The sequence below is a fragment of the Dama dama genome, chromosome 15, assembly GCF_033118175.1.
Source record: "Dama dama isolate Ldn47 chromosome 15, ASM3311817v1, whole genome shotgun sequence".
In the NCBI taxonomy this organism is placed as follows: domain Eukaryota; kingdom Metazoa; phylum Chordata; class Mammalia; order Artiodactyla; family Cervidae; genus Dama; species Dama dama.
In genome coordinates this window covers 80,747,421-80,766,881 of record NC_083695.1, presented here as the reverse complement: position 1 = coordinate 80,766,881, position 19,461 = coordinate 80,747,421, and the positions used below count along the sequence as shown (strand labels likewise).

Sequence of the window (19,461 nt, the reverse complement as noted above, 5' to 3'; positions counted from 1 at the left end):
TTGGCCATCAAGACTTACCAAAACCTTCGAGAAGCCTGAAAATGCCAAAGCCATTCTCAAGCCACCCAGATATTTTGATCTTTTAAATACTGTTGATTACAGCAGTTCATTTCAGCGGATAATATCAAGCACCTTTAGTATTAGATAAACTGTACCCCTTGCAGGGACTTTCAGCACTTCATGCCCTGGAAATAAGCCTGGTTTTATTGTGGAGGAAAATCATTTTATTTTTTATTTTCTGAAATCTCCTCTTATTTCTTCTTGTTGAGTTACAGGTAAAAGAAAATGGTGAGGGAAAAAATTACTAATTTGGCCAAAAAGTTCATTCAAGTTTTTCCACAAGATGTTATGGAAAAAAACCCAAACAAACTGTTTGGCCAGCCCAATAGAATGACCTAAGAAAAATATATTTTGGTTTCGCTTACTTGGAAGAGTTTTATAAGAAAAGCAAATTTTGTTTATAGGTAAAGGTCGGTAATTCATTATAAACAAACCACACGATATTCCCAGGACCAAGTTTGTAGAAATCTGGAGTGGATCACTTGCTTTCATTCTAAAATGGGGCTTCTGTGCTATGCCTTTGGAGGCTAAAGCATGAATGGCTGCCATCCAAATTGGGCATGAGTTTTTTTTCTCTTTTGAAACTAACATTCACTGTATTATAACATATGCACTTGCAAACCCATAATATACCAAACAAATACTGTGTGTCTATTTCTGCAAAGGAGCTAATTAGAAGCTGTAAGTATATCTAGAACAAGGAAATAATGCTGATGGTTACTGTTTTATTAATGTTGCCACCAGACATACCACTTTATTCCCAGCTTTCTCTCTTTTCAGATATTTATTCCTTTTGGTGTGTCTTTACAATTCATCAGAATGTATAGGTGTTAAGATTTATCCTGCACAGGCAAGGAGGACTCTTGACCATAGTAAAGGCTAATGGCGATTGCACACCTGGTTCCAGAGAAGATACTGTGCTTTCACTACTCAGGGCACAGGTTCGATCCCTGATCGGGGAACTAAGATCCTGCAAGCTGGTGGGGAAGCCAAAACTAAGCCAAAAATAAAAGCAAAAACAAACAAAAAACTGAAAGGAGCTCCTCTTTTGACTTAGCAGTGAGTATTTAATATGTGCAGATTTTTTAAAATATTCCTTCTTCTGCAGCTGTTATCACCTCCTTGTCTGGTGAACTTCGACAAAAACCCAAGGCAGGTACTGTCAACCTTAGCAGCACTTCGTATAAGGTGTCAACTGCCTTATATGGGTAGTGGTCCTGTAGGTGCTCATATGACCTCTCTGATCTGGGGTCCAGTTGCCTGTAGTTCTCTCCCTTCTTAGAGCATGGCTTTGGATGAATGCAGACTAGATGAGCATAGTTGTTACTCCCCAGCTCCTGCGGGGTGAGGGAGGTCTGGGGCAAGAGGGCTCTCCAGCTCTCCCCTTCTAAGAAGGGACCAGATGTGTGGGGCGGCCCACGATTGGAAATAAGCGAAAATGTCATTTCTCTTGTTAATTTCCTGGCAAAGCTCCGGTAAGTGTTTTTAATGGTAAACATTTAAAGATGGATGAGAGCTGCGGAATTTCTTCAGTGTAATTTTCACCCTGTGATTATGCCTTCTGAAGTGTAGACAGGTGGACAAAGTCAAGGGGTAAGGGAAATAGTGAGTGAAATGTAGTTAGAGAGTTTTTTTAAAGTTTTGCACAGAAAACAAAAAGATGTGCATTTTTAAAGCATCTACGATTAGTGATCAAATGTCATTTTTTTCTCTTTCCTGTTGAAATGAACTACTAGTCTGGTGAGACCTCTCTTTGTGGATTACTTTTTTTCCTTCAAGGAAAAATAAAAAGGCTTTTTGAAACTGAAAGTAGGTATGTGAAGGTGTGCTGGAGAAATAAATGTAAAATTAGACACTTTCTTTATGAAAGTGTTTTTCTTGCATGAGCCACATACAACTAGAAGGTTCTTACTGGAGAATCCTTTTCTCTTGTTGCCAAAATGAGGATTAAAGGCTAATCTTGTTGGCAAAGTCCTTTGAAAGATCACAGACTGTTTATAATCCTTCTTATATCTACCTTGCTTTTCCCATGCTTTCCTCTACCTTCCCCACCCCCCAAAGATGGCATCAAAAGAAAAAACTGAATTTTTCCAACTGTGCTTTCAAATTGTGTTTTTCTGTAAGGCATGAAGGAAAAAGTGAGAATAAGTAGATTGCATATGCTTTAACAGCTTCATCATAGGTCTATAGGGTTTTTTTTTTTTCCCCTCTATAGAACAGAAGTGGGAAAATCTTTGGGGATAAATATTTGGAATTATCTTCATTTATAATATAGGCAAGAGGGTAATTGTGTCTATCACAGCTCTTATAGAGAATTCCAGAGACAAAGCCTGTTGACTCATTTGGGTTCTTGATTTAATTTGGTGAATCACTGTTGTGAACTTGGTTATCTGAATGGGAAGAAACAGTAATTTAGATGAAATAATTGCACGTAAAGATCGTCTGTGGAAATATGGATTATCTGTAACTTTGTTACCACCCGAAGAGGTGACACTAGAATTAAGGTAATGATAAAGAAGAAACTGTCAGTGGGATTTGAAAGAGGGAAAACATGTCAGGAAGCTGTTGCTTTTGAGGTTAAGATGAGCCTTAATTTTGGGTGTGTGGATATGAGCTGTCATGTCAGAAGACAGCTCTGTGCCTTTTGATGTTGAAGGCCATCAAACACTATTAGCAAGTTGTGTATTAATTAGGGGGGAAACACAGCTAGAAGAAGAAAAGGGGGACTTCAATGATAAACAAGATGTTCATTTAAAATTCAGCATGTTTCTTTTCTTTCTTGTTTTAAACTACTCTCAAATTACATTTGCATTTAGGTCTTAAACCATTTGGGTTTCTTTTGTCATATGATGTAACATTAGGAATTGGCTCTTTTTAAATTAACACTTTAAAACACAGAGAAGGAGAAGGAAATGGCAACCCACTCCAGTATTCTTGCCTGGAAAAGTCCATGGACGGAGGAGTCTGGAGGGCTGAAGTCCATGGGATTACATGACTGAGCATGTGTGCACAAGGGTGGAGGGAAATGGGTTGGTAGCAATAAAGTGGTAGAACTAAAAAAAAAAAAAAAAAAAAAAAAAAAATAAAACACAGAGAAAATGCAACATGTTTAGAAGTCTAGATGTTTAGAAATTGAAATGTAAAATTCTAAATATTCAAGATTCAAACTCAAAAATAATAGTCCCACTTTTAGGAGTAAGTTTTTTTATCTTCACAAGAGAGAGACCGCTGACCTCTGCTGGTTGAGCAAATATACAACCATGGGGGCCATTAGGAACTGTGGCCTAAGTGGACCAGATATCTCCGTGGACCATTTAACTCGGAGCACAGTTCATGAGGGAGCAGACCAGGAGCTATCCTGGCGGATCAGACAGGCCTGAGCAAGCTCTCTGCCATCCATCATGGAAGGGTGATAGTAACTAGAGCTGAGATGTCAGCCGGAGAAGTCATTGTCTTGGGAAGGTACAGAGTCGTTCCATGGAGTTCTCCAGAAAGGGAAGGACGTTTGTCAGCTCTGGGGGGGACCACTGCCCCATCCCCAGAGACAGTTCACATACCTGAGTTCTGATGGAAAGGTCTCCAAGGGTGAGAACGCGAGGGAAGTCTGGTCGGTGGAGCTCACATCCAAAATGACCATCCAGTCATGAGGAGCAGAACAGAGTGAGTCCTGCCCTTCATCATTTGAGATGCTGGCAAAGAACTCCAGTCTAACGTCAGTTGTCTGGAAGATGCTGGGTCTTTGTCATGTGTGGGGCAAGGTGCTTGAAGCTTTATATGTATTGTCTCATTTATCCCTAGGAAGAAGGTGTTGTATGTACCCTCTCCTCCATTCTATACTTAGAGAAATTGAAGCCTAAGGAAATTAAAGGGAAAACAATGAGAGAGTGAGAAAGGAAAGGAAAGGGGAAGAAAGACACTCGTCTACACTTGATCTTAGCCAAAAGACCGAGAAGCGATGAAAGACACTCGTATAATGTCACACAACCAATAGAGCCAATATATGTGTCAAGGTATTAGACTCCAAAGCCAGCCTTCTAACCCCCCTAGATTATGCTATACAGAGTTGTATTTTATTCCATTATTTCATTTTAAACAGGAAAACAAATTAGGACCACTGTATGAAAATAGGCAAGCAAGGGCATAACTCAACCCTTAAGCAAGGTGTTTGTGGAAGTAAAATCGACAGTAAGGTTAGGAGGTCAGAATGAAGCTAAAACAAACAGTGGCACATGCAGTGAAAGACAGCCGGTTCTGAACCTCCAACACATTGTAACTGTTTCTGAAATGCACCAAGTGGTCTGAAGATACACTGGGCACAGTGATCTCAAAAAAGAGCCAGAGCAGCGGTGGATTTGTTGAATGTCGGCTTGACTTAAAAAACTGTCTATGAAACTCTCAAATCTTTATTTTGCAATCAGAGAAGCCAGGGCAGTTGTATGCAAATTGGAGGTGACTTCAATCTGAAAACAGTGGAACTTGAGAAGAATTTTGGGATGTTAATACCTTTAGCCCAACAATGTTAAAACAGTAAATGAGTAGGATAAATGCTTCAGAGAAAGCCTGTGTCACTCACAGGATGCTCAATCCTGTGAAGAATGAAGAGAGAGAGAGAGACTGAGCCAGGGACAGGCTGGTTCAGCCAAGAGATCTTTTCCAGCCGAGTATTTCTTCATCTCTGGAAGGGAGCACTCAGGGCCCTTTCCTGATCCCTGCGCGCCTTCTTCCCCAGCTGTGTTCCTATCCGTGTGCACCGTATATCAGAGAAAGAAGCACTTCACAGCCACCCCCAGGTCCATTGTTAACAGGAAACACACACGGGATACCTGACCCACATTTTGGCAGAAATAAAGATGAGGAACGTGGGAGAGACCCCGAAGCTCAGCGTGCACTTTGACTATTCACCCAGTGTCCTCACTGCTTGTTAATGAAAACAAGCCTTTGTCATAGCAACACCAGCAACCCCAAACATCTGACTCTCCTGGGGAACACCCTCTCCCACCCCACCCCAACAGTGAGCTATTACAGGCTTCTTAGAAGCTTCTAAGTGGCAGTCAAAACATTTTCAGTTAGCATGCACTCTCTCCTGCTAGTTCATCTCCATATTTTTCATTTACTTTCACCTCATTTGTCCCAAAGCCATGTTGATGAAAAGTAAATGGCCACACTCGCCCTCCAATGTGGGCAGAAAATTTAGCACAGGGATTAAGAGCTCAAGCTCTACCTTTAAAGCGTCTAGTTTCAAATCCTGACACTTGCCCACCTGTGCGACTTTCCCGTCATTCAGAAAACAGGGATGTTAGTAGAATCTCCTTCCTGGGGTTATTGAGAAGATTAAATGAGAGCATGCTTGGGGAGTGCTCAGCACAGGGCCTGCCACAGAGTAAGCGGGTAAGAAATGTTCAGTACAATTAATCTCATGTTGTTGCCTAAGAGGCTTCATTACTATATTGAGTTTGGCAAGTGTTAGAATCCTGGCCACTTGAAGCTGAAGGACTGCCTGTAGTGAATAGTTGTCTTCTCTGTCCATGGAATTCTCCAGGCAAGAATACTGGAGCGGGTTGCCGTTTTCTTCTCCAGGGGATCTTCCCAACCCAGGGATTGAACCTGGGGCTCCTGCATTGCTGGCAGGTTCTTTACCACTGAGCCAGCAGGGAAGCTCAGTTGTCCCACAGAGAGCGTTACTGGCTCAGCTTTCTGAAGCGGTCGCATCTCTTTTTATAGGAGGGCTGCACTTTGGTGGTGTCCCTTGTATGTTTTGATTGGGAAATGGATCCAGGAGTGGGCTTTTGGGAGTCCTGTTATTTCGTGAATCCTTTCTTTTGTAATATGTTCAGATGTGGGGGTTCTATCATCTTGAGATACTCCTGTGGTTGGAAAATTGTCACTCGAGGAGGAAAGTGCTTGTACAAGGAGGGTGGGCCAGAAGGGTTGAGCCTGGCTCACCTCCACTGTGCCCCGTGCACTTTCTCCACCCCTGCCACCGTTGTGTCTCAGAGATACCAGGGACCCTGGCGAGAACAATGGATCCCACCCCTTCAGTGGATTCTTACCGTCAAAGCAGGTCCTAGCACGGCCTGCTTCCAGATGACCAGATGGGTTTGCTTTCCTTGTTTCAGATGTGAGGTCCACAGTGATACAATATCCTTGTTTTTAGAGGCGGTCGTGGGGACTCAGTTATACTCACATCAGGATACGAAATAGCAGCAGAAACAGTATTCCTTACACAGATCTATAAATCGTCCTCTCCAAGAAATAGCTGCATGGAAGGGAGAAGCCTTCCAAGACCAGGCCTTTGGTGTCTTTGCAGAGCTTTCCAGAATGTACCAAGAGAGGTGGGGGGCGGCGGGCATTAACCCCAATTCATGCATTTTCCCCCCTCTCCTGTCACCATCCCTCCCTCTCAGGGTTCTCTGTGTTACAAAATCCACTTTCTTATAATTTCCCTGGTGGCCGACCATGGACCTTAACTCAGTGACCTTCCATGTGGTTAAGCGCAAATCATGTAATTAACATGAGTCAAGTATCCACCAACTGAGTAGTTGTTTGCAAATAATAAATTCTCATTCCCACAACATATATTTATGTCTACTCTGTACCTGTGCAAAACGGTGGGCACATACAGTAGTAAGAAAAGAAGCCCTCTGAGGGCAGAGGTCATAACTAAAGGTAATGAGCGAGATCGACATGATGATGAAACCAACAAGTACAGCATTATTCATTTTATTCATGAAGGAGAATGCAGGATTAATGCCATGAGAGAAAATAGCAAGATCACCAACTCTGGAGGAAGAGAACAGGCAAGGCTTCCTTGACGAGGTGATATTTAAGCCAAGACTGAAAGAGGGAAGAAAAACACAAGTGAAATGGGGGATGAGGGCACACTTCTCAGGCCGAGGAAGCAGCAGGGGTAGGAACCCGGAGGCAGGGACGTGTCCCTGTCCTGTGAGTGACTGCGGGCAGCGAGTGATGCAGGAAAGGCAGCAGGGACGAGATCCCGAGGCCCTGGGAGTGGTGACTCCATTCTTTGCAGATGCTGACGCCAAAAGAAGGGTAGTGACCATTCAGACTGTATTCTTCACAGGTCTCTGTGGCCCCTGGGTGCCCAGTGGAGTTGAGAATGGTTGAAGGCAGCAAACCCAAAGGTGAGGCCAGGGCAGGAGTCCAGGCGAGCACAGGTGGGGACTGGATGGCGCTAGGCTGCTGGCTGTGGAGATGGAATGTGCTTGATGGTGTTGTTGGGGACAAGGAGAGAAAAAGAAGCCCCCAAGTGCACTTTCAAGGCTGATTGCACAGTTTCTTCTCGTTGACCTTTCTTCCTCAGTTACATTTTCCCTTACTCAGAGAAGTTTCAAGTCTTTCTCTTTTTAACCAGCTTAAGTCTTTAGACAAGGGTAGGGACTTCAGCCAGTCGTGATTCGGAAGCCACGGTCTGAAATCTTACATGTCACTCTTTCTTTCACAGCCTACCAGGACTTCCTCCGAAAGCATTTACTCTCGACCAGGCTCCAGCATTCCTGGCTCCCCGGGTCATACTATCTATGTAAGTATCCGCTTCCGGAAGAGATACTTCCGGGCCAGGTAAGGTAGCAGATGGTAAATGTGGACTGGATAATCTGAAAGCGAATAATTCAAAATGCTTTCTATTTCTGTTATGCGGTCCAATTTTTCATTCTTGTAGATCAGCCATCTCAATCCCATTTTCCTCCAGGCGATCGAATGTTTCTGTGGATGTGACCATCCATATAGAGTGATTGAGTAGATAACCCTATATGAAATGCAGTAATGTGATACAGGACTTGAAAAATGGTTGCACCTAACTTGCATATAGATATTTGGAGGTTAATTATACGTTTTATAATCCCGGTACTGAGTGTCCTTAAATTCTGCCACAAAGGTCTTTAAATATTTAGTTTATTAAATATGCAGTTCTTGTTTTTAGCCATCTGGGAGGATTTTTTGACCATCTGTTTGAGCTTTCCCTTCTCTGTCATAAATTTAGGAAATCCTGAATGTTTGCATTCTTCTCTATTTGATGAATTCTACTTAGACTTTTTCCCAAGCTTTTGGTGACTTTTTTTTTTGAAAACATGAGTATCTGGTATAAATGGGCAACTTTATTTTTTAAATTTATTTTATTAACATATAGTTGATGTACAGTGTTGTATCTATTTCTACTGTACAGTAAAATAATTTAGTTATACATATGTACACATATTACTTTTCATATTCTTTGCCATTATGGTTTATCACAGGATATTGAATATAGTTTCCTATACTGTACAGTAAGACCTTTTGTTTATCCATTCTACATATGAAATTTTGCATCTGTTAGTCTCAAATTCCTAATTCTTCCCACCCCAGTCTCCCTCCCTCTTGGCAATCACAATTCTGTTCTCTATGTCTGTGAGTCTTAAACAGGCAACTTTATAAACAGTGTGACCATGCTAAGCAAAGTATTTTTGGATTTGTTTATTTTTAAGATTTTCACTTTTTAAACAAGACATGAGACGCACTAACCGCAGTTCCTCAAAGATAAGATGGCAGAATCATTTTTCTTTCTGTTTAACTTTGGCAGGCAAAAGTGGACAATGAAATCCTGGATTACAAGGATTTAGCAGCCATTCCCAAGGTCAAGGCCATTTATGACATTGAACGTCCAGATCTTATTACCTATGAGCCTTTCTACTCTTCGGGCTATGATGACAAACAGGAGAGGCAGAGCCTGGGAGAGGTAATAAATTCCCAGAAGTTGTGAATAGCACAACTTCTTTCTCTCTTGCCACATGTATAAAAACTACTGATTGGAATCGAGATAAGTCAGAGAGTCCTTCTCATTGCTCACTGTTGGCAGGCTTCTGCAGCAGGTGCTTTGAGGCAGTCAGAAGCCCATTGCACCATCCCCTCCCCTTGGGAGGTGTGGAGAGGTGGGGGAGCAGACCAGCCTTAGGAAACAACAGTGCAGGACGAGTGAGCGCCAGGACCAAGTTGGAGGGAGAGGAGCCAACATGCTGGGAAGGGAGCCGAAATCGGGGAGAGTCTGTGAGCAGAGGGGGTCAGGGGGAAGGGTCCTCTGGGGTGAAGGGGGTAGCCTTGGGGCGAGCTGAAATATATTCATGGGGATCGTGAGGAGAGAGAGCACACCCCCTAAATTTTAACAACTGTGGTTTCCAGCATCATAAGATAATTAGTATATGCAAGAAAAGAAAGCATAAGGTCACGGTACAGTGCAGTGGTATGAGGTGGGCTTCTGGAATCAAGTTACCTGGGCTTAACCCAGAGACTGCACTTCTGTTGTGTGACTTTGACTGTGAGACACCCTTTATAATCCTAACTTCTTTGTCTGTAAAGCAGATAATGACAGAATCTATGTATATACGTACATATGTGTGTATATATTTACATATATATATATATATCTTTAATTTTTTTAATTTTTCCAATCTGGGTTTGTATTCCAGAGCATAGCTCCTGGTTGAAATGATCCCTTGTGTGGGAAGTGGTGTCTGTTTTCATGTAGTGCCACCTAGTGGTCACACACTGTAACTGCATCTGCAGCCTTTGAAGTGCAGGTTGATCGATTGGCTTGGGTGGTTCAATTGCCTTTGCAGGGCAGAGTTTCACAGAGGATAAGGGGCAAAGGAATGTTCCTGAACAGAGTGCATAGTTGAAGCTGGTCCTACAGGAAGTGAATGAGAATTGCCTAATGTTCAAGCCATACAAGCAAGGGGAGGCGAGTTGCTTTATGGTGTTATGGGCCCAGATGTTTGAGCTTTGAAGTGAACATTTGTGTTTGGAACCAGACTCTGATATTTACTCTCTGTATGACTTTGGAAAAATTGCATATTTCCACCTCCTTATCTGTCAACTCAAGATAATAGGAACACCTACCATAGAGGTTTTCTGTAAGGATTAAGTGAAATATTTAGATTCTGGCACATAATAAATATGCAACAATAACCTAGAATGATGGCCTATGGGTTTCTCTGAGCATAGAGTCTGGACTAGGTGGATACCCTCCAACCAGAAATCAGATGTGTTCATGAACTCGTCTCCAACCCATGAAGCTTGCAGCTTAGACAAGTTTGCAAGCTATTTGGTTATCCTTTCAATTATTAGCTCTTCTTCCATAGAATCCATATACTGCCATTTTAGAAACACTGGAGAAATAAGCTTGGAGTTCTGTATAGCCATCTGTGCCTCCAGAAAGCAGATCAGACCAGACCACGGGGCTCGAGGAAGTCTGGAATACAGATGGCCAGTGACTTCTTGTACACTTGGGAAAGAAGGGCAAATTCTGAAACTGAGAAATCCACCACTGGCCATGCTCTTCAGAACACTTTGTTTGCATTTCATTTCTATTTGAAAGTTTTTTTTGCATTTTTAATTGTGAACATTTCATTCATTCATTTAGGAAATATTCTTTGGGTACCTAATATGTGCCAGGAGCTGCTCCAGTCGCTGGGAACACTTAGTTGTAAATGAATGGATTTCTTGCCCTCATGGAAAGTGGGAGACAGATAATAGACAGACGGATACAGAACATAATATTACAGGGTGATATTGCTTTGATCGAAAATGAAGCAGAGTAAGGAGAAAGTACACGGGGGTCGGGGGGTGCTGGGTTGCTGCTTTAAGTGGGAGGATCGCAGAAAGTACTGGGTGGTAATGCATTTGAGCAGAGGCCTTGCTGAAGATGGGGAGTGAGGCCTGCAGGTGTCTGAGTGGAAAGCACTGCTGGCAGAGGACAAAGCAAGTGCAAAGGCCCTGAGGTGACAGAGGGCTTGGTCTGCTGACTGCCTCGAGGAATCCTAGAGAGATGGAAGCCAGAAGGTGAGTGGTGATGAGGTTGACAAGGCCTCCTGGGGAAGATGCCACCAAGGCGGTCACCATAACATATTACGTGATTAATTACTGTGGTTATAACTTAGTCAGCAACTGTGCTTACCAAATTCTGTCTTTCAGTAGACACTGTAACTCATGGTGGTAAACCATGAATATAGAGAGGGAATCGTTCCAATTTCTCTCACTAATTACCTAAAAGCATTACAGCATATTTGTCAAAACCTGTGGTTATCAGGCAGACACATGCGTCTCAGTCCCCCAAGGGCTTTGTCATTATGTACCTGTCTGAGCCCGACTCTCAACCACTGAATCAGAAGATGGAGGACAGGCAAGGGTGCTGGCGTGTGTAGTTTGAATAATGTTTCCAGATGAGTCTGATAAGCAACTCTAATTAAAACGAGTTAACATTGTGAATTTCTCTTTTATTCTTCCAGTCTCCAAGGACTTTGTCTCCTACTCCATCAGCGGAAGTAAGTGCTATTTTTGAAAATTTTAATGGGTGGAATTGGAGAATTACTTGGACCTTTCCTAGACTCACATTTTTGCAAAAGGATATTAAACAAAAGAACAGAAAAACTGCGCAAGATTATGATGAATGTAGCACTCCTTACTGTAAGATATGACTCTAAGACACAGAAGTATATTTCTTTTTAAATGGAGACAAGGGAATAAAACCAGCTGTACACTGCACCTCTGAATGGTAGGAAAGTGTTTGCAGGGAGTGGAGCCACTTTTCCCTATATTGGGTTCTCTCTCATCAACCATAATTAATTGATCTGCTTCCCAACCTACTAGATTATCTGAATTGGCCAACTGTGGCCGTGGTGTTTCTATCAGCAGAGCCATCTTCTTGGAAGACCAGCCCTCTTGGTTTAAAATCAATAGTCTTGTCCCCCTTCTCAGGGTAGACAGACCGTATAGTGGCTTTTATCAAGTTCACCAGCCTGTCTGTTCCCTTGGGAATAATCTCCTGAGTGTCTGGATCACATAGAGCTGTCAGTGATTGTTCCATAGCAAGCTATGGATCCTGTGTCAACCCAGTCATGCTCTTCTCTTCTGTAGCATCCAACACCAAAGACACAGCTCCCAAATGATTTATACTCCCAACCCATGTTATTAAGTGTTCTTCAGAGAGCTGGTGATATTGATTTACAAAATGAAAGAACACCTTCACACTATACCCCAGTCCCAGAAAGTCTTGGTTTTGCCCTCATCCACATTGACTTACCTACGTGGTGACCAGAAGCCATAGAAGCACTTCCTATTGCTCCTATGTAATTTTTCTCTCAGAGGGTAGCTTTGAAACTAGCGGCTTAAGCTCAGACCAACTCAAATCTGAGCATGGTTCAGCACCCAGGTCCAACCCAGCACTTTCTTTCATGTAAGCTGTTACAGATAATAAGAAAGGGATTGTTTGTTCCAGCATGCTTCTTCTTATTCTGCATTTCTTTATGCATCCAATGAGCAGACTCCTCAGGGCTTAGGTCTGCCCCCATCTACGAATAGTAATAATAATAAAGTCAGTAGTCTTGTCTTAAAGTCCAGTAACTTTCTGGATAGTCTATATAAAACTGGACTGGCCTTAGGTAATCACTATAATTTGAGATGGTACAATCTCTGTGGTATTGTGATGGCTTATACCAAGTGCAATGAATGATTTCTCTGCGAATTTACAACTGAAGTTATGAAGCATTTGTTTCTGTTACTGACCACTTGTGAGACTGAGGCACATTACTGTGGAAATTCTGTTTTGTTGTTGTTTCGATTTATTGTCAGAACCAACTAGGATCAAACCAAAGCTTTTTTGCTCTTGCTCTTGCATTTCATACATCCATAGTTATTGAGATTTTAATTTAGATCTTTTTCATGCCCTTTTTCAAACTTTCATTTTTATTGTGCTAGTAAAAACTTCATAGGACAACAAATTCCTAAAGTATAAAACATTCTTTGTACTCATCTAATTCTTTTATGGTTGTGTTTATGATTTTTTTTTAACTTTATGCATACAGTATTCTTTAGATTTGGACATGGTGTGATACTCCTGTATTAAATTGATATGCCATAGCTTAACTGTACCCATTTGTTGAGCACATAATACAAAGCTTTGTCTTTATAAATGGTGACATTATAAATATCTGAGGAAATTTTTCCACTTAAAGATCATTAAAAAATATATTTTTAGGATTTGCTTCTTAGAGATAGAATTATTGGATTTGAGGCCACCACAAGCTTATTCTCCAGGAAAATCTACTTAAAATGTCCCCAGGTCAATATCATAGATGGTGTGGGTAGGTGGTTGGATCCAGGGATGAGATTAGAGTCAGGAGGCTGTTTCTGAAACAGGTTCCACCTGCCCACAGGTCTCTTAGCTGCATGGAACCTTCTGGAACATCCTGCATTTGTGGAGAAGGGAGGGAATACCACATGTTCTACCTTCCTTCTGATGCAGGTCTAATGATGCAACCTATGTGAATGCACTTTGTAAAACTGAAAAGCACTGTATAAATGTGGTTGTTGGAATTACTCCCTCTTTTCCCAGACCTCTGTCAACATTGGAGTTTATCACTTTAACATCTTAAAATCTTGGTAAAGGCAAGGACTACAGGTTTTGAACAAAAGGCGTTACCCATGGAATGTTCGTTTGCGTACCTGTTTGAGGAACATGCCCCTAAAATGTGTACATGAACGGGTCGACGCAACAGTTCTGGGGGGCTCCGGTGCCGCTTGACTTCACTTGAGCCTGACAGCCTGCCTGTGTGTTGTGCTCCCACCGTCTCTCCCTTTCCCCCAGGGGTACCAGGATGGGCGGGACCGGATGATCCGCCGGTCCACAAGCCAGGGCTCCATCAACTCCCCGGTGTACAGCCGCCACAGCTACACTCCAACCACGTCTCGCTCTCCTCAGCACTTTCACAGACCCGGTAAGGGCACCTGTTCCCGGGATTCACTCTGGATAATCCTCTGTGTTTCTGTGTGATTGTTTTCCCCACCACTGGTAGTGTATTTAAAAATCTGGCTGCCTGCCAAATCTATCTTCCCCCTCTCCCAGGAAAAAAAAAAAAAAAAAAAATCAAAAATTCCTATCCCATTACAGTTTGTGTTATTTCTTTTCTTAAAACAAGACACATTTTATGATTATATTCATTATGATTTACTGAATCATTACATTTTGACAGTAGACAACAAAAAGTAAAGGAATTTATTTTTTTAAGACTTGAAGATAATCTCAGCACTCTGAGACTTAAAATGAAGATCTCCAAAATATATGGTGATGTGCCTTTTAGGCTTACCAGCATCATCTAAAATCCAGTGTTAGTCATTTACTGATGGGTTTGTTATGTTTCCCCAGGCACATGGTATTACTATGGATGCTTGGTTAAGAACCTGCTAGAAGGAAATCTCATATATAAACCCAGGATTGTATTTGGTAAATTTTAAGGTGCCTTCCAACCTAAAATTTTGAATCAGACTTGGAAGACATAAAAGCACTAGAGATGAGCTATGATGGAGACTATTAAGAGTAATGATCTTCATTTGACCTTTATCTCTGCAAAATTTTCATATTTTCATATTAGTGGGTGTCTACTATGTGGACACTATGTCTACTATGTGGAGTAGAAAAAGAATAAAGATCTTATCACAGAAGATAGATTAAATAAATTCACAGAAGAAATAAATTCACCAAGGAAGACTTTGGCTTTTTAAACAAACTTGGTGATGATGCATGTCTACAAAGACTTCATTTTAACTCTCTTGCTTTTGTGCAGGCTCATAAGCCCATTCATATGGGAACTTATTGTATAAAATAAAACCAAAGGAATGAACCGAGTATAAAAAGGCTGCAGTCTTCAATTTAAAGCCAGAAATTTAGTGCTTGTAGAGGATTAAATTTTTACTCTTGGATCCTTCAATAATATATAGTTTTCTCTAGGCTCCTAAACATTTACTCAATATTTGTTGAGTTCCATTAAAGGAAAATTTTCAGGAAAGGAATTCCTTTTATTTGCCATATACATTTATATCCATTTTATTCCTGGGTTTGGATTTAAGCCCTTCTCTGCCTGGGAGATGAGAAATCCTTTATGCCACCATCCCTACATGTGGGCATACCCTGAGGTCACTGAGGCTGCAGCCGTGACCTTGTCAGAATGATATGCGGTTGCCGGGAAACTGTCCAAGAGACAACTGGATAGCCAGGGAGTGGTCAGTCAGGGGCCTAGTTTCCCAAAAAGGCCATGTCCTCATGGGGCAGTAGAAAGTGTTCCTGTGTTCCCGTCATCGTTCTGATGCCAAGAACCTTCAGAACATTTCGTGCGTCCTAAGCACTTCTTCTCCCCCTTCATGATACATTATGGACCTGTGTGATGCCAGTTATTAAGGTTATTTTTTCAAGATTTTTCATGACTCTGCTGGCACAGTCATGGTCAACACGGAGCACCTCGAAGTATCCTCTCCGTAAGTTCTAGATGCCAGAGAGTCATGCACGCCCCTTGGTCTGGTTTAGCTTAATGGTCCATAACTAAGTTTCCAGCTCATCAGTGCCTCCACTATCCAATTCTCAGCATCATGGGTAGCTCTTTGCCCCCCAGGGGACACAGACAAGTGCAAAATAAAATTAAACTTCCTAGTAGGAGAAGTTTGCCACTTAGAAAGAAAAAAGAAGAGAATCTGACCCTGACATATTGGTATTGGGTTGGCCAAAAAGTTCATTTGAGTTTGTCATCTTAGGATAAAACCCAAATAAACTTTTTTGGCCAGCGCAATAGTTCTTTGCAAGGTTCTTGAAACAACTGTCACTTTTAAACATACATGTCAGAGGATTCTGTTTTGTCAGTTGCCTTTTTAAAAACAGCCATGGTTGAGTCTAAGTGGCATGCCCCGTCCCGACTCAGCGGTCGCGGGTGTCATCCGCCCAGAATGCCCTGGTGGCCGTTCCCTCCCACGAAAGCCATTTATCCTCGGAGAGTGACTCTGGACTGACCTGAACCTGTTGGCAGACTCTCCCCACTGTGCCTAACCCCTCGCAGGCGCCTTCTTAACCCCTGTTCCTTCCTCCGTTTTCAGACTCCTGATTAATGTTCTTTATTTTGTGTGTGTTTTTTTTTCCCTTTCCCTCCCTTGGAACGATGGCGGCGTCCCTGCTCCTGTGTTAATTTCTGCTCTTCTTTCTGTCTCCACCCCGCCCCGCCCCGGGCCTGGCACAGAGCTGGTGTCTCCTGGTGTGCAGAGGTCCTTCCTGCGCACCAGCAGCCTCAGCTCCGCCCACAGCGACTCCCGCCCCAACTCCCCATTCCGACACCACTTCCTTCCCCATGTGAAAGGTAAGGAGGCAGGCTTCTCCAGGCAGCACCCTGCAAAGCGGAGATTTATTAGCGCCCTGGGAAGGCTAATAAGGTGCATCTCCAAGAGTCAGCCCCCAGCTTTGGACCTCTCAGCATGCCTGCGTGCGTCATGACTTCACACCCGGCCGTGTCTTAGAACTGGCATAGCATCTCTCCTTGGGAGAAATGTGTCATTTCTAAGTGCTTTAGACGAAGTAACAGGAAGTACGTTGGAGACCTTAAGATTGCTTCTCTCCTGCTTAGGAAAAAATATATATATTATTATTTTGCTTTTCTCTGTGTTAGAAGCAAAATAGAATATATATCTGGGGAAGTTTCCTGGTTTCAATATGTGATATGGCTCAGCAAAACCCAACGGTATTCAGCAACAAGGGTTCCAAAGTTGTCTTCATGATGATAAGCCACGTAACAACATTAAGATGTTTGGACAGTACGAAAGACCTAGGGCCACGTAACTGAAATTTCTCTCCTTGAGCCAACTCTTAGGGTGATCCTCCTTTGACTTGTCGTGATGTCTGCATGATGGAGAAGAGGGGCTTTGCCTTCTGTTTTCTGTTTCTGCCCATCTCTGCCCTTCCCTCTGTGTTGTTCCCATTGTTCTCATTGTGCCTTGGTAGCAGTCCTCAATTGAAGTTCTCAGTTCTCCTTACTTGGTGGGGGAGCCAGGAGCCACAGAGCGATCATGAAGGGGCCATAATTTAAAATATGTCGGAGCTCCCGAAAGGATGCTGACTTCTTCCGTAGCCTTGATTTGAACCAAAGTAACTGAAAAGAATATTGGGCTAGCCAAAAAGTCCATTTGGATTTTTCATAAACTGTTATGGAAAAAACCAAACAAATTTTTTGGCCAACCCAAGAGCTGAAGGAGAGAGTTGCAGGCAAGCACAGATGTTGTCATGGGTCTTAAGACAGACCTGAAGGATTCTAACCCTGAGCTCCAAGATGTCACATCACTAACACTTTCTCGAACAGCCTAAATGTTGTGCTCTTTGACTGAATTTTGTTTGCAGTCTACCCAACATTTTTACTCATTTGGATTTTTAGGACTCAGTTGTTCAGTCAGTTCAGTTCAGTCACTCAGTCATGTCCAACTCTGCGACTCCATGGACCGCAGCATGCCAGGCTTACCTGTCATCACCAGCTCCAGGAGCTTGCTCAAACTCATGTCCATCAAGTTGGGTGATGCCATCCAACCATCTTGTCCTCTGTTGTCCCCTTCTCCTCCTTCCTTCAATCTTTCCCAGCATCAGGGTCTTTTCAAATGAGTCAGTTCTTCGCATCAGATGGCCAAAGTATTGGAGTTTGAGCTTCAGCATCAGTCCTTCCAATGAATACTCAGGACTGATTTCCTTTAGGATTGTCTGGTTTGATCTCCTTTCAGTCCAAGGGCCTCTCAAGATGCTTCTCCAACACCACAGTTCAAAAGCATCAATTGAGTTGAGTCCAACTTAGTTGAGTCCTAAAATATAAATTTCCTGCCCCATCAATAAGCAGTTACTTTGTGAGCATGCTATTTTTTGCATTTTCTAGGCTGTGAAAATAACATTGTTGATATGCCTATTGAAGACACACACCACTTGCTTTTAGCAAAGACATCTGTCTTTTTCAGCAGGCACAGCACTTTCTAAAATTCTTGACAGATTATTTGTACCAGTTTTTCCCAGAGCACAGAGAGCCTTATTGCTGTTCTCCACCCTGAACTCCTTTCAGGGGGTGTTGAAGGTCAACAGATGCAGCAGCTTATGGTTTAATCCTTGTAGAGGTAGATGGCAAGTGCCAGTTTGTAGTTGGCAAGGTGAAATGCCCTGGTGTATTATAGGCGGGCTTCCTAGGTGGCACGGTGGTAAAAAATTTGCATGCTAATGCAGGAGATGCAAGTTCAATCCCTGGGTCAGGAAGATCCCCTGGAGAAGGAAATGGCAACCCATTCCAGTATTCTCGCCTGAAAAATCCCACGGACAGAGGAGCCTGGTGGGCTCCAGTCGATGGGGTCACAAAGAGCTGGTCGTGACTGAGCACACACGCCTCCTCATAGTGAGCATTCCGATCTGTGCATCTGTGATTTCCCTCCCAGCATGATGCTCTTTGAACACTTCCGGTTACATCACTCCTCACAGTATCCTCACAGTGATTAAAGTAGCAGGCGGGAGGCGTGGGGGTAGATGAACAGCTGAGGCCCTGGTTAAGTGACCCGGCCAAGGACCCTCAGCTCGGAAGTGGCAGCACCAGGACTAGAGAGACCCCAAGCCTTCTCAACCTTCATTCCTATTAGAGGGATGTGTTTCAACATAAATATACTTGAAGAATAATTTTTAAAGCAAATTTTTACTTTCCATCCCTTTTTAACTAGAAAATTTCGTTCTTATGGAGGCTAAAACAGTTATTTGAATCATTTAAATTACAAAATTAACAAATGTGTACTTTTCAGTAGAAAGACCAAGTCGTTATTGAAATTTCAGTACCTCAATGTACCTAAATGGTGCTTTATTAAAAATACAGATATGCAGTCTTTTCTGTTTTCAGTCTGAATTCAGAGTACACAGTCAAATAGTATAGGTTTAAATCCTAAAAAGCCTTGGCTTTTCTCACACTTATACTTTAAAAATATATAATAGTCTCTTTCCCATTTTCTTTTTACTGGGTATATGTCTACAGTTTGTTCAGATGAAATAGTTTATATATTTCAGATATAAAATATGAAGTACATAACAGTATATGCTTAGTTATAAAGTCAGTTTTTTGCTATACTGCAAAAACAATCATTCAGAATTTGTATGTTAAAGATATTGCTTTAAAGTTTAGTCTAGTTGAATAGCTAAATGCAGATTCTCTAAGGAATTACATCTTTCTTATTCTGAAACACATGTATCTACATGGAAGTCCTCTCCAGCACAGAGGAACTTATGACCATGGAGAAACACATCTAAGATATCTTTAAAGGAGCAAAATCTTCCAGGGGGTTGCATGGCTCTTCATTTGAACATTCACTCTGTATCTTGGAGCTTATTTTGTAATCCCCAGGAAATTATTTTTAAAACAAATACAAACCAAGGAGCTTGAGGACTCTAGGGTAGTATGTCCATCTCAGGAAGGTATAACTGAAAGCAGGAGTCCTCTTGCCACTCTGGCAGCCATAAGCCCTCGTTCCACTGCCCTAGTTTAATTCTTAGCCCTCATTTCAGACTTATGTGGCCCAGGCCCCCAGGGTCCACTGAGC

At 42.3% G+C, this 19,461-nt stretch overlaps 1 protein-coding gene across 3 annotated transcripts in view; it reads left to right on the top strand.

Moving 5' to 3' along the window:
* The window catches only part of ABLIM1 (actin binding LIM protein 1), a 185,584-nt gene that overhangs the window by 140,573 nt on the left and 25,550 nt on the right, over positions 1 to 19,461 (top strand). For all 3 annotated transcript variants that reach the window (XM_061162732.1, XM_061162733.1, XM_061162731.1), the window contains 4 exons: positions 7,523 to 7,600; positions 8,636 to 8,791; positions 11,337 to 11,372; positions 13,694 to 13,823. In XM_061162732.1, coding sequence (XP_061018715.1) covers positions 7,523 to 7,600; positions 8,636 to 8,791; positions 11,337 to 11,372; positions 13,694 to 13,823 — 400 coding nt within the window. The remainder of the gene's footprint in view (positions 1 to 7,522; positions 7,601 to 8,635; positions 8,792 to 11,336; positions 11,373 to 13,693; positions 13,824 to 19,461) is intronic.